The 13,454-nt window shown below is 50.4% G+C and overlaps 1 protein-coding gene across 1 annotated transcript in view; it reads right to left on the reverse strand.

Annotated features, from left to right (window-relative positions):
- Positions 1-13,454, reverse strand: part of Reph (Regulator of eph expression) — a 208,001-nt gene that overhangs the window by 104,977 nt on the left and 89,570 nt on the right. The window contains 1 exon segment of the mRNA XM_077682066.1: positions 68-547. Within this exon segment, the coding sequence (XP_077538192.1) occupies positions 68-547 (480 nt within the window).

Genomic DNA, 13,454 nt, shown 5'->3' on the forward strand with positions numbered 1-13,454 from the left:
ACGCCTCGTGGACATAAGTACATGCATGTATTTATGTCCAAAATAAATTGAAATTGAAAGCACGCACCTCTGGCTCCCCTGGCGCGGCGTTGGTTGGCCTGCGACCACTTGCGCTTCTCGGCCGAGCCGGCCCGGTTGTTGATGACCTCGAGCTCCTCCTCGGAGCTGTGCTGTTCGAGGTTGGGGTCGCTGTCGCTGGGCAGGGCAGAGTCGAGCAGCACAGGGCTGCCGCCGCCGACACATCCCGCGGCCCCGACACTGGTAGACGCAGGACCCCGACCGACACCGGCTGCTACGGTGGCCGACAACAGGGCCGTCACCACCGCGGGTCCGGAGACCGGCTGGTGGTGGTGTGCGGGCTGTCCCCGCCGCCTCTCCATCGGCTTGTTGTTCGGCTGCTGCTGTTGGGTGTCTTGTTGCTGTGTCTGCTGTTGTGTCTGCTGTGTGTGTCGGAACCTAGTGGCGTGCTGACAGAGGACCACCTTCCGGCGGCCGCTGGGAGAGTGGTGGCCGCTGCCGTCTTCCAGTTGGATGCTGTGCTCCATGTCTGTCAACGATAAGAGATAAGAAGAATGCGATAAGAGTCACGTCCACCCTTCTTAGGCTACACGCACGAGACAACCTTAAAACCACTGTATACAGTCATGGTCAAATGAAATGGGAACCAGAAAATATCAACCAGAACCCGCACAGTCGATAAATTCCGTTCGTGCAGATCAAATAATGGCGCGCTATCCGCACATCTGGGAAGCCACATTTCCCAAATTTGTTACTGTAATTAAGGCAAGAATTAAGGAAAGAAATCGCGGTATTTGTGCGTCCCCGTTCGTATCTCGCATTCCCATTTCATTTGACCATGACAGTACTTGAGCTTCGAACACGTAATTCCAGCACCTTGCGTACATGTTAAGGTATTTCATTCAGCTAATTTATTGGTTTATCTCAAGAGATCTCGAACCTAATGACACATAAATTTCTTAGATCGCAATTATATCTACGCGCATGAAACCACATTAAAATCATCGTCCCTTCCACTCAGAACCCGTGACTTAAATACACTCGCGTAGACATGCGGAGCTATTCTTTTAACTGTTCATCTATTACTTTATTAAAGTAAATATTGTGCCTAATCGCAGATAAAAGCGGGGTTACATACAGAAAGACCCCGAAAGCTAACTAGGCAAAGTAACGTACCGTATTTTCGTGTGTATAACTCGCCCTGAATATATTCCCCCCTCCCCTCTTTTAGCCCACCGGAAAGAAAAAAATCCTCGCGTACAGGAAGGGCTGCACCAAAGCTACTGCTCAAGCAACACATCACATACTATGTAGACAGAAAAAAGCGTATATTTAGCAAGTAGGATACACTGACTGCAAGGCGAAAGTCACAATTCACGAATAAAATTCAATAGTTAGCTTGTGCTCGTCCTTGTTTTTTGTTCCTTGTCCTTGTATGTTTTGCGGAATCGCTGCCATGAAAGGCTTAGTGAGCGTTACTGCGTTGGAGCTTCACGGCACAACGCGCATTTCCGTGAAGCTGCAGTGCACTAAAGGAAAAACCCCGCGTAGTATCCGCTCCCCTACTTTGCCACTGAAATTTCCGCATTTTTTGGTGCGGGTTATACGCGCGAAAATACGGTACTCATTTCCGCAGTAAATTACATCCCCACAGATTCACAGCGGCAACCTTTCGGGGAGACAAAGCGCAAAACGTTCCCCTGTTTATGAAAAGTGCCGAAGAAAGTCACTTCCACAATTCACAAGTGCCAAGGCACAATCAATGCCTCGTAACCTACACCTGCCGAATCAAGACAGCAATGCGAACGCAGCTGCATTTTTGCGACCCATCCGCCACGAGAACGAAGATGGGCAGTCGCGGCTCGACATTAAGGGCGCCCTTTAGAAAAACACGACGCTTATACATTCAAAAGGAGAACGAGAGAACGACCGCACAGTCGTTTACCTCGGTCATCAGTCAAAGCCCTCCAGTAAGTAGCATGCATATTCATGGCCTCGCAAATGTGGGCGCGACATTTTGTTTCATTTCGTGCCGAAACGTTCTCTGGGCTGTGGGCGGGGCAGGGTCAACTTTATCGACGAATAACACGGCCTTCAAGCAAAAAACACAAAAACAAAGCTAACAGGCATGTTAATTTTTTCTGTCGTTTGTACTTTTAGAGTGCACCGCCCAAGAAGGTCTAGTGCAGTAGGTGGGGCACGTCGAAATAAATAAATGAACTGACCAATGTATAAACTGTAAAAAATAGATTTCTACCCGATTTTAAAATAATAATAATAATAATAATAATATTTATTAGTCAAACAGAAGTCATGTACATAATCAGGCCTACCTAAGCCGCAACGGGCTTGTCAGGCAGAGCCTGGCAGGCGACATTCAGAGCCTGGCAGGCGACATTCAGTAGCCATTCAGTAGCCCTTTAAGCCAAAAACAGCTCCACTTGATAATGATGATGGTTAGCAGCGAACACAGAAAGCGACGAAACACACTACGTTAAACTTCAATTTGTTCTGCACGAACTCTAACCACTGTGCCAAGTAAGATACACTTAGCTTCATTCGCAACAAGCCGTGCTCGAGAATCACCCCCCCCTCCCCCCCCAATCCGCCCGACTCGGCTTAATTAAACACCGCCAAGGAATCACAATAAACTTCGCGAATAATTAGAAAGCTTCCGGGCGGCCGACAAGAAAAGTCGAACGCGATCGATCCAGACGCGCGATCGAATTAACCGGGACGGGGAAGTGGGCCGCGTCTCGGGCGCCGTGAGCGGAATCCCGCCGGGAACCCAAAACCCTGGAGGCCCCCGCGTAGGCCGCGCAACAGAAACAGTTTAGTCAACGAGGCAGCAGCAGCGGCCAACGCAGAACGTTCCGCTTAACACGCACTAACAACACAAACTCGCTGGTAGTTGGAAGAGGAAACGGGGGACGAAAAAAAGAAAAAAAAAAAGGCAGGAAAAAGGTGAAAAAGAGTACATAAATAAATACGCAGACTTGACCAATCGAATTAGGTGCGAAACGCTTAGGATGTTCGCTGGTCGGAGCAGCAGCGGAGAAAGCTTGAAGAGGAGTGGTACACGCTCAACGACGCTTGAGACCTCCCCGGCAGGAAAGACGAAGATGAAGAAAAGCGGGAAGGTGGACTCGGAGAGGTTGTCCGCTCTGCTTTTCTTTCGACGGGGAAGCTAAATAAAAACCGTGGCGAAGAAATGAGTTGTTCGAGAGCGGCTCGAGAAGCGCTTCGGTTGCAGAACAGCAAGGCGAACGAGAGAGGGAAGCGCGGGAGAACCTCGTAAAGCTGAACAAGCAGCCACCAGCACTACAGCGAACGTAGTCGTACGAGAAGGAGGCTATGGCTCCCCCGAGAACACGCGGCGGTCCGTTCAAGCACCCGCCAGGCCCGCACAAGGAGGCGAACCCTAACGGGAAGTACTAAGTACGCAACGCCGAAAGTGGGAGAGAGGGGGAGGAGACCGCACCGGGGAAAGGCAAACTAAGAAGAACGCGCCGCCGACCAAAGAAGTGAGCCAGGAAGGAGGGCGGAAGGAAGCAGTACGTGAGCAACGACGCCTGCGGAAAGAAAAATTAAACGTGACGGAACCGAAGAGGAAGAGACGACGAAGACGCGAGAGCCCGGCCGCAAAACGGCGGCGCCAACCTTGGCAATAAACAGCAGAGGGGGGCAGAGAACGAAGCCCGAAGGGACAAAATAAAACGGGGCAAATACAGAAAACAAAAACGAGATGATAGAACGGGAATGAACGGAGAAAGAAAAAGAAAGAAGCGACCTTAAATAGAGGAAACGGGGACGAAAGAACAAGACGTGCAGTAGTAGCAGCAGCGCGCAGCAGAGTCTAGCGGCGGCAGCGCGAGAGCGGGTTTCCGAGATCATTAAACGCGCGCGTACCACTTTCTCCGTAGCCCGGTTTTATTACGTTACCGCGCCGGCGGCTTCTCTCGGCTCCCCCTCTCCCTTCGGGAGAGAGGCCGAGGAGCGGGATGCTTCGAAGAAGAAGCTCAAGAGGAGAGGAGAACAGGAAGAGGAGAGCAGAGCTGAGCCACAAAGAAGCGGGCCGCGGCAAGGCAGGCTCGAGGATCGACGCAGTGGCCCTGGTCACCCTCGAGGTCAGAGCAGGCCCGCACAGACCGCTCCTTCCTCTCCATCGCATCTGCCTGGAAGCGTAGCCCTTACGCATCCGCCCATACGATGATGCTGTTCCCGGGTTTCAGACCCTAATCGGATAGGCGAGGCTACGCAATCCGGTGACGATTACTCTAAACGAAAGAAAGTGCCAAACACGGCTGCGAAAATACCGAGGCTCACCACCCTCCTGATTGGAGCAAGTCAACATATGTGGTGCAGGCTGGGAACCTCTTTCCCTCTCACAGTCACCTCCTAAGTAACAGCCACCCTGTAACACTTTCGGTGTCCGTCTGATGACAGTTTTCGTCAACTATTCAGTGTTTCCTTTAGGTTTCACCCCCCTTATCTTAACTGCGCACTAACGCTCAGTCCCTAACGGCGACAATGAAGCGCTCAGGCCTCTCGCTCTTGCGACACGGAAGGGCCACTAGGCCGACGACATCATCCCCAGCGCTGCGGGCTTTCCCGCACAGCCTCCGCGGCTGGATTAACTCGCCAAGCCTAGCGGAACGAACGCTGAAACCGAGAGAATAGAGCCACAATCCCACGAGGCAGTAGCGCGGGAAATGTAAAAAAGCAAGCAAGCAAGCAAGCTCCGGCGCGGGAACGAAGCCCCATTCCCGCTTCTCTCTCTCTCTCTCTCTCTCTCTCTCTCTCTCTCTCTCTCTCTCTCTCTCTCTCTCTCTCTCTCTCTCTCTCTCTCTCTCTCTCTCTCTCTCTCCCCCCCCCTTCCCCCCCTTTCAATCCCTTCTCCTCGTCGTTCCTTTCGATAGAATGAAAACCACGGCCTGGTCACACCACGCACGCCTGTTAGAAGGGCTTCCCGCTGGAGTACGTACACGTGCTGCTGCTGCGCTCGACGAATCCCGGCTATATTTGGAAGCTGCGCTTCGACGTGGGCAGGCAGTGAAGCCGAAAAGTCGTGGTAATGCGTGCCACTCGAGATGTTGAAACGACGTCCGCAAAACTCACCCCTATGCAGTTGTGGGGAAGAGAATGAGGCTTAGGTTATAGTTGGCGCAAACGTCGACGGCATATCATTTGCCCTTGAAATACGCCCGCAGACCACTCAATGACTCCATTAATCTGTCCTCTCGAACATAGTTGCCCACTGCAAACTGCCTGTATAGCGTCAAGAAAGTTCAAAATCATAACGGCATTTTGCGGAATTTTTCGTTGACTGAAAAATCACGCCGCTTTTGATCTCGCGCCTAAATATGCTGTGGTTAAGAAACTTGGTATGATTCAGGGTCATTTTAAGGTATGTTCCATTCGCAGGAGTTGCCCCCCCCCCCCCTTCTTCCCTCTTTTTTATTCACCAGTTGCTGAAGCTCAAAGCCGCAAGAACACACGCACTATAACGAACCTTCCGAAGCTTCAAGTGCAGGTGGGGTGACCTACCTGTTGGGAAACCTTGACGAGACCGCTTATAGTAAAAATTGCGGTTGCACTACGCAAAGATACAGCATGCCGCATTTTCTCCAGTCTAAGCTTCCCCCGCCCCCCTGCATCGAAGCAACTCCTCCCCCCCCCCCCCCACCGAACTTTTGCAGACAGGAAAAACAGACACACAAAACAATGAGCTAGCAGCACATTGTTATTTAATTGTTTTATGTGTCTGGATTCACTGTTCTAGGCATCCCTTTCAACTCTTAATGCGACGACTGCGGGGACAAAATATGCACACTTATGTGCCATGCGCGTATAAGGTCATGATTACGCTTCAATTCCTCCTCAAGAACAGAAATTAAAAGCGAAGTTTTATGTACCCGCACAAGAAGGGATTGTTTGCAATATATGGCGCCAAATTTAAAAAAAAACTCACACATCGGACGTAAAACTAGCGCACACTGAAAAAACAAAATACAGCGGTGGCGGACTCCGAAACAAATAGTAATCCCGCCGTTTTTCTTTCTGCTCTTTTTTTTTTTTTTTTTCGAACCCGAAACTCGATATCACACGGGAGCCTTATGCGCGAGAGCTCGTTTCCGGGTTCCTTTTGAATGTTCGGACATTTGTTACAGCGCTTCAGTGCATAAAGCAGTGGATGCGAGATATAAAAGCGCGAAGGGAAAAAAAAAAGCCCAACATCCCGGAACAGTATGGCGTTCGATTGGCGAGCGCTTTTCGAATGAAGACAATAAAACGAAAGCGAGAGCCTAAACAGGAAGTTTAGATAAGCCGCAAACGGTACGAGTTCCTTGAAAACGCCAGCGAAAGGGGGAAAAAAGAACAGCTACTAGCACAAAGGCGGACAATGGAACAACGTAGGCACGCAGCGAGACGGGATGAAATAATGTAAAAAAGAAAACGGCGAGAGGGAGGAACGGCTTCTTCGAGACGAAGATGACCATAAAGGCCTGAAGGAGATTTCTCAAGACTTCCACCCCAGAGGCAAAGGAGTACAAAGAAAACGAAGAGCCGGCGAGGCGCACAGACGAACATCATCCCCATCAGCACAGCGAGGCTTGCGACCAAAATGGACGAATGGTCGTGCGCCTACCGGTCGGCCTGTCCGCTTGCCCAACTCCAAAGTGCTCGTTCACGAACAAAAACACACGCAAAAAAAAAAACGCCCGCAAGACGCGCACAAACACACGCCATTCAAGCTCAGCACCACAGGCCCGCACAAAGCGGGGGAGCCATACGCATACACACACACACACAGACGCGAGCTCTTTCCCGCTCGCTCGATGATGCGCCGCTCTCCCCCTCCTTCTCTTCCCCATACCGAACGAAAGGACGGGCGAACACAGCGGCGCTAGCGCACTTTTCAAGCGGTTGATCGAGCGCATCGGAACGTATCTTCGCTCAACCGTCAAGTCCGTCACGCAAGCGAACGAACCCGTATACGCCGAGCTCCCACCGCTTCTTTCTCCTCCGCTTCTTCCTCCCCCTCCTCCTCTGGCTCGTGTACACACCACCCAGCGACACTACGTCTCTTGGACTGTTGTACCACGCCTTTGTAAAAGATTTTGATACGTCAAACTTTTTACAAGTTCGTTTATTTCTTATCTGAAGCCACACGGTGTACCGCAGGGCGGGAAACTTGCCCCTACACTATTCATTTCAAAGTAGCGCTGACTCCACACGTGGCTTTGTATTCTGCGAGGCGTTTGAGCCAGCTTTCGGCTTCTCTCACAACGAAAAAGAAAAAAAAAACACACAGCAAAGAGAACAAAACCTTTTCTTGGCGCAGTCCGCATTTCGGCCACCAGGGGAAAAAATAAAAATAAAAACGTCTCAAAACCGGCGGGGGTTGTGGAGGTTGCAAAGAGAAGCTGGACGCTATACATACGGCGAACAATGAGGCATTGGGAAGGAAGACAGCTAGCAACTTCTATTCCTAGCGATATAGGGGCGTTTCCAACGCGTGATGCGAGGCAGTTTTGTAGACAGCGCGGCCCATCTACGTTAAATAGACGTCGTTCGTCCTGGATACGGCGCCGCAGCCGCGAGAGAGCGGCCATTTTCTCGTCTCTCGGTGTCGCCCGCTCCACGTTCTCCGAATCCCCGCACCTGCCTTATTATTAAAGCGCTCCGTCACGCTGCTGCATTCCGAACATGAATGTGCAGCAGCCTCCCTTTAAGCCCCGACGCCCTATTATACACAAATAATGCGACCCTCCACCTGCTCCGATGCCTGTATTATTCCCCCCGAAGCTCCTTCACGAACAAGAAACCCACCGTCACAAATCTGTCAGGCACGGGGAAATACAGCGGAGACGAGAGAGACTGGTCTGCTCTTCAGCTGCCCTGTTCAGACGTCTCCTCTTCGGGGAAAGCAAGAATTCCGCAGCGGGCCAAGCAGATACTCAATTAAGCGCCTGTGACAGTCAGTCACGCACTGAGCGCCCGCTTCCCTCTCCCGTACTCTGTGCGCGGCGGAGAGCGGTACGTCAAAATTACGGGTTCAGCTATACGGACGGGAAGGCCGTCGCGTCCCACTTCGTCAACTGCGCTTGCGCTGATGTACGCGGAATGTATCGAAGCACGTTTACTGAAGAACGCCAGCAGGGTGACGAAAGAATAGAAATAAGATACCGGAGAAAGGCCTCGCACTGATGTTTACAACGGACAGTTTTAAAATTGTTCGTTTTAAGAGAGGCGAACTTCGCCTGTGGTTGTCTCGGTTTGTTTCGAAGGCCTAAAAGGTAGTGCGCAATAATTTATTCCTCAAGTGTGTATTTCCCGCTAAATCATTGCCCAAAACGCGACAGCATCGCACACTGCCGCCGCTGAGACTCTCCAAGACATACGATGTCAGATGCACGGTACTAAGAAACAAACTACTTTACAGGTAAATGCACCGCCCGACTATTTATGGCCTGTTGAGGGGGTGTTTAATCTAAGCCGCTAGCGCTCCAGTAAAACCGGGTGTTCGGCTGGTTGGTATGAGTGTACGTTTGAAAGGAGAGCGCTTAAATTTGCGAGGGTCAAACACACAAGACCGGAAGCGGACAGAATTATGCATCTGCCGTTCTGTCCATTTCCTTTTTTTTTTTTTTTTTGCGTTTGTCTCTCGTTCAAACATGCAGTAGCACTGCCACCGGCCATAACTAAAAGGGTCCCACGAATGCGACGCGGCGCCGAACTCTCCGCACGTCGCATGAAACATGGGCGCACTACGCCGAACAAGTGGACCCCCTGGCCCGGTATAGTGAAAGGAAATTCGTTTCACTCGCCTTACCTCCCTAAAGCCTTTGGCTGAAGCTCCCTTCACGAAGAGTTAAGCTCCAGATGCATTCAATGGCAGTTCCCGAACACCCGAAGGAACCGCAATTCAAGGCAAGCGACGGAGTACATCCTTTACGCGTCTTTCCTTAATTCCACTGGTACCTTAATATCCCACTGGTACCTTAATATCAAATGCGACAGCATTTATATAGCAAGGATTGTTAAAACGTGATGTTACTCAAATGTTGCACTAAGGGTAGATAAGGTAACATAAAAGGAGGAACGGTGTTCTGGACGGTTCCTGTTCGCCACGCCACATCATGCAAAATTGCAATAAATATTCATGTCGCAGTTTATGTCCCGTGTTATTTTTTTAATGCCAATTCTAAAATGGTTGACGCTGCCAAGCTATGGTAAGTAGCTGTGCTCGTCTGGATACCTGGGTGTGAAGCTCAGGTCAGGGGTTGAAGAGTAATTCCCCATTTCTTTTCTCTCTCTCTCTTCCCCTCTCTCTCTTCCCCCCCCTCTCTCTCTTTATCTCTCTCTCTATCTCTCTCTCTATCTCTCTCTCTCTCTCTTGGTGCAAGCGGAACGCGCTTACGCCTCGGATGAGCACGATTCAATCAGCAATTGTGAGCTCCCGTTTCTCCAAAGAAATAGCTGCCTACCTCACGACATATAACAAAAAACCCTAAACAGTTCTCGCAAAAAAAAAAAAAGATCAAACACGCCAGCCCCATAAACAACACTAGAATCGAATCGGACAAAACCCAAAAGTACATGTGCTGAAGCGTAACCTCTAGTTAGTGGTCACTAACCTCCGACCAAGTTCGAATGCCCTTGTAGATTACAGTTATAGGTAAGACTCAAGATGGTCGCCACAAAACAACACTTATAAGAAAAAAGGAACAAAAAAAAACAAGGCAGAGCCGACCATGAACTTGCGGCTCTGAGTATAAATACCTGCTTCCACTTAAAATGACCCGTATTACACGCCGTTCAGAAAAATAGGATCCTGACCCCGTCGGGTCATCTACGGGGGTCCGTCCACATCCAACCAAAGACGGCCCTGATGTACGTTGCCTCACAAACTAGTCATTACTACTCCGACGGGGAGGCCACGAAATTCGAGGCGGTAGTACTAGTAAACGACGGCCGACCAACAAACAGGAAGAAAGAAAAGGAGGACCCATTTATCCGCACCCGGGACGAGGCCCCAAAGAGAGCAGTCATTAGAGAGGGGGAGAGGCAGAACACGGGCAGAACTTCGAACTCGCATTCACATAACGAGCGGCGGGTGATAACCGGAGCAACAACAAAAAAGAGAAATAATTACGGTAGAGGCACTGTCGTCAATACGAACGACTACTCTCGGAGGAGCGAAGCGAGAAGAAGCTGCAATGATTCGTGCGGTGTAGCTTGCGCACACACGCGCTCGGGGCATCAATTTCTATTTGAGTCCGAATTGCGACGTGCCCAGAGAGGGCGCCCTTGGTACTCTCTCGCTACCCCGTCCCTCCCATTTGCCCCGCATACATTCAGAGCGCAGCCCCAAATTGCCAGGTCATCAGGCGTCGGGACTCGGCTCGGCTGATCGACACAACGCGCTGGAAGGGTTTTCGAGAAGGGATGGCCAACGCTCGCGCCCGCGTCGGATCAAAACGCCCCGCGTTGTTCGGGCAGGGGGAGTCCGTATAGTAGCCTGCAGTTACGCTGGACGCTGTTTGTACGAGGGACAGACGCTCTTTAGGCGCACGAACGAGAGGATTGCGTGTTTTGATGGCATCCGGGTGTGCTGTTACGTGCACTCTGCGTGCTATTACGCGCACACAGTAGTCAGTGTGCTCGGTATATACTATTACACGCAAGCTGCATGCAGTTTTACGTTGACTGCAGGGGGGCAATGCAAGGAACATTAAAAATAAGGTCCTTTATGTAAAGACCGAACTAGTATTTACAAATCACTTCGAGCCTAGCTGGGCATGAAAGCACACGGCAATAGGAGATATGAGCGTGTCATTACGAATGAATCGACCGTCTGGAATACTTTTCCATGCGAGCTACGCAAAATCTACACTGCCAAGCTCCGGCAAGGAGTACACATGCGGCAATTTATAACATTGCCAGCGCAGGATGCGAAGCGCACAATGATGACCATGGTCCGTCCTTTGTAGCGGGCGGTCGGAAGGTCAAACACGGTCAAATCCCAAGTTCCTGTCCACAACACGGGAACTTCGAACAGGAACAGTTAACCTGAGGGATTTCATACTCTTCCGTGCCACCAACAGCGGAACCCTCTCTCTCTCTCTCTCTCTCTCTCTCTCTCTCTCTCTCTCTCTCTCTCTCTCTCTCTCTCTCTCTCTCTCTCTCTCTCTCTCTCTCTCTCTCTCTCTCTCTCTCTCTCTCTCTCAAACATTTCAGACTTCCTACTTTTACATCGAACGAAATGCGAACTACTACATCCACGCCTTCACTGCCTTCTTCACTGGTGGCTTATCTAAGTTCGTTCCCCGACACCGGCATTACGAATGAATCGACTGTCTGGAATACTTTTCAATGCGAGCTACGCAGACTCTACACTGCCAAGCTCTGGCAAGGAGTACACATGCGGCAATTTATAACAATGCCAGCGCAGGACGCGAAGCGCACAATGATGACCATGGTCCGTCCTTTGTAGCGGGCTCATTGTTCCTCATTATACCGCTTTCCTCATTATTCCTCGCGAACGTGAAATGCGGAATTCGCGGCACAACCGCGTACGCGTACCAACACGTGCTCTGCATTCAGGGTTCCCTGCTACAGTGTTTTCCAATCGTCGGAAAACACGGCTCAGTGTAGCCACGCGCGTGCTTCGTACATAGAGCGTACATTTATAGCGTGTGCGATATTGAAACGCTCGAAACCACCTGGCCGTAAAAAGAACTCGCGTATTATAAGCTGCAGCGCACGGCAAACAGGAAATTAAAATGTCGGAGCAGGAATTTGAAACAACGAAAACGAAAAGAAACGATGCACGCCTTCTTATCTATGTCGATCGACGGAGGAGTGCGGGCAGTCGTGACAAAGTCACCGCGCAGATTTTGGGGAGTGCAGCAGGGAACGAGGAAGCAGAAATGAAATTCGCCAACAAAAAGCGACGAAAGAGGGATTAAAAACGAAAGGAAACAGTTAGAAATTCAAAAGTAAAAAAAAAACTGTGGTGGATTCCTTTGTCATAGGAATCGGTAAAACATGAAAGTGAAATGTGCAGCGAAATCTGCAGCTGAGCTTGATTTGCGGGTCGGGGGCTGTCTTGTGGGTGTGCATGGCGAGCGACGTCCTGCTGGTGGGTCGTTTCGGCGAAGGTGTATTGGCGACATTTCCGTGACGGATATGATGTCAGTGAAACCTTGGAGTAACCTGGCATAAAGCACTTTCGTGTTAAAATATAAAACCGACGAACGAACAACCCGAAGTATAACATACTCTTTAGAACTAAAGGTTGCTTCCCCACAAGAAGACCCTGTGTGCAGGGGTGCACCCTCTACAGGCCGCTTGCGTCGTTGTACTGGCATCTTTCCGTGAAGGATATGACGTCATGGAAATCTTTGTTTATCGCGGAATAAAACAGTTTCGTGTTCAAAATTCCGCGGAACTAGATTGAGATAGACAACACATGCTCTGCCAATATAACAAATGTTCGCCGCTCTAAACACTACGGGGATAAGCGACTGGGGAAGGGGTTGTATGAATAGACAGATAACAAACCCTGCCGAAAGCATTCTGGAGTGACTGCTAGCGCCCGGAGCGACGTTTAAAATCCTCAGTGCATACTAGACTTTCCTTTTTTCTTTTGATTGTAGCGAAGTACCTGAACACCGAAAGATGGACACCGCTCCGGTTGCCCGCTGGATCAGGTTTTGCTGCCCCTGCAAATCCGAGCTGGTCAGCGTGCATTCCAATTTCCCACTGCTCTGGAGTAGGTGAGGGCAGTGGGGCGGGTTGGTGCAACCCCGAAAACACCGATGGTGTTAGGTGGTGTGGGCGCAAGAATACGAGGTGGGGGTAGCGGCGACGGCGTGTCAATGAAGCCAGTTGTACGTGAAACGGCTGGGGGAAATATGAGACAGGACAGTGCAGTTAGTTGTAGTTACTATTCACGTTGGCTACCGTATTTGCTCGTATATAGACGCCCCCCCCCCCCCCCGATCAGCGCGATGTAAGACCGACCACGTGCCGTAGCCCTATCCCAACATAGACTGCCTATAACTGAAATTATTATTTTACAATCACAAACGGCTTCAACGTATACGTTCAGGGACGATATACAGCCGAATAAATACGGCACTGAGCTTTTCTCGGTTTTTTTTTTGTTTGTTTTTGTTATAGTCACACAACCTTTGTGACACGTCCGCGTTGGCCAATGTCAGTGGCCGATATGCTCGCTGCCTCCGCTCTCAACAAAAACTTACCGGGGGAGCGATATAACTGAGATTTTTTTTGCAACCACGCAAGCCAAATAACGAATAAAAAACGCAGATAGGAAAAACAAACGAAACGCGGCACGGCAACGTTACGAAACAGTCCTCCTCCTCCTCCTCCTCCTCTTCCTCTTCATTTCAACGACTGCGGCG

Source organism: Haemaphysalis longicornis, unplaced genomic scaffold (genome assembly GCF_048455015.1).
Source record: "Haemaphysalis longicornis isolate Haplotype H1 unplaced genomic scaffold, Haemaphysalis longicornis Haplotype H1 scaffold_8, whole genome shotgun sequence".
In the NCBI taxonomy this organism is placed as follows: domain Eukaryota; kingdom Metazoa; phylum Arthropoda; class Arachnida; order Ixodida; family Ixodidae; genus Haemaphysalis; species Haemaphysalis longicornis.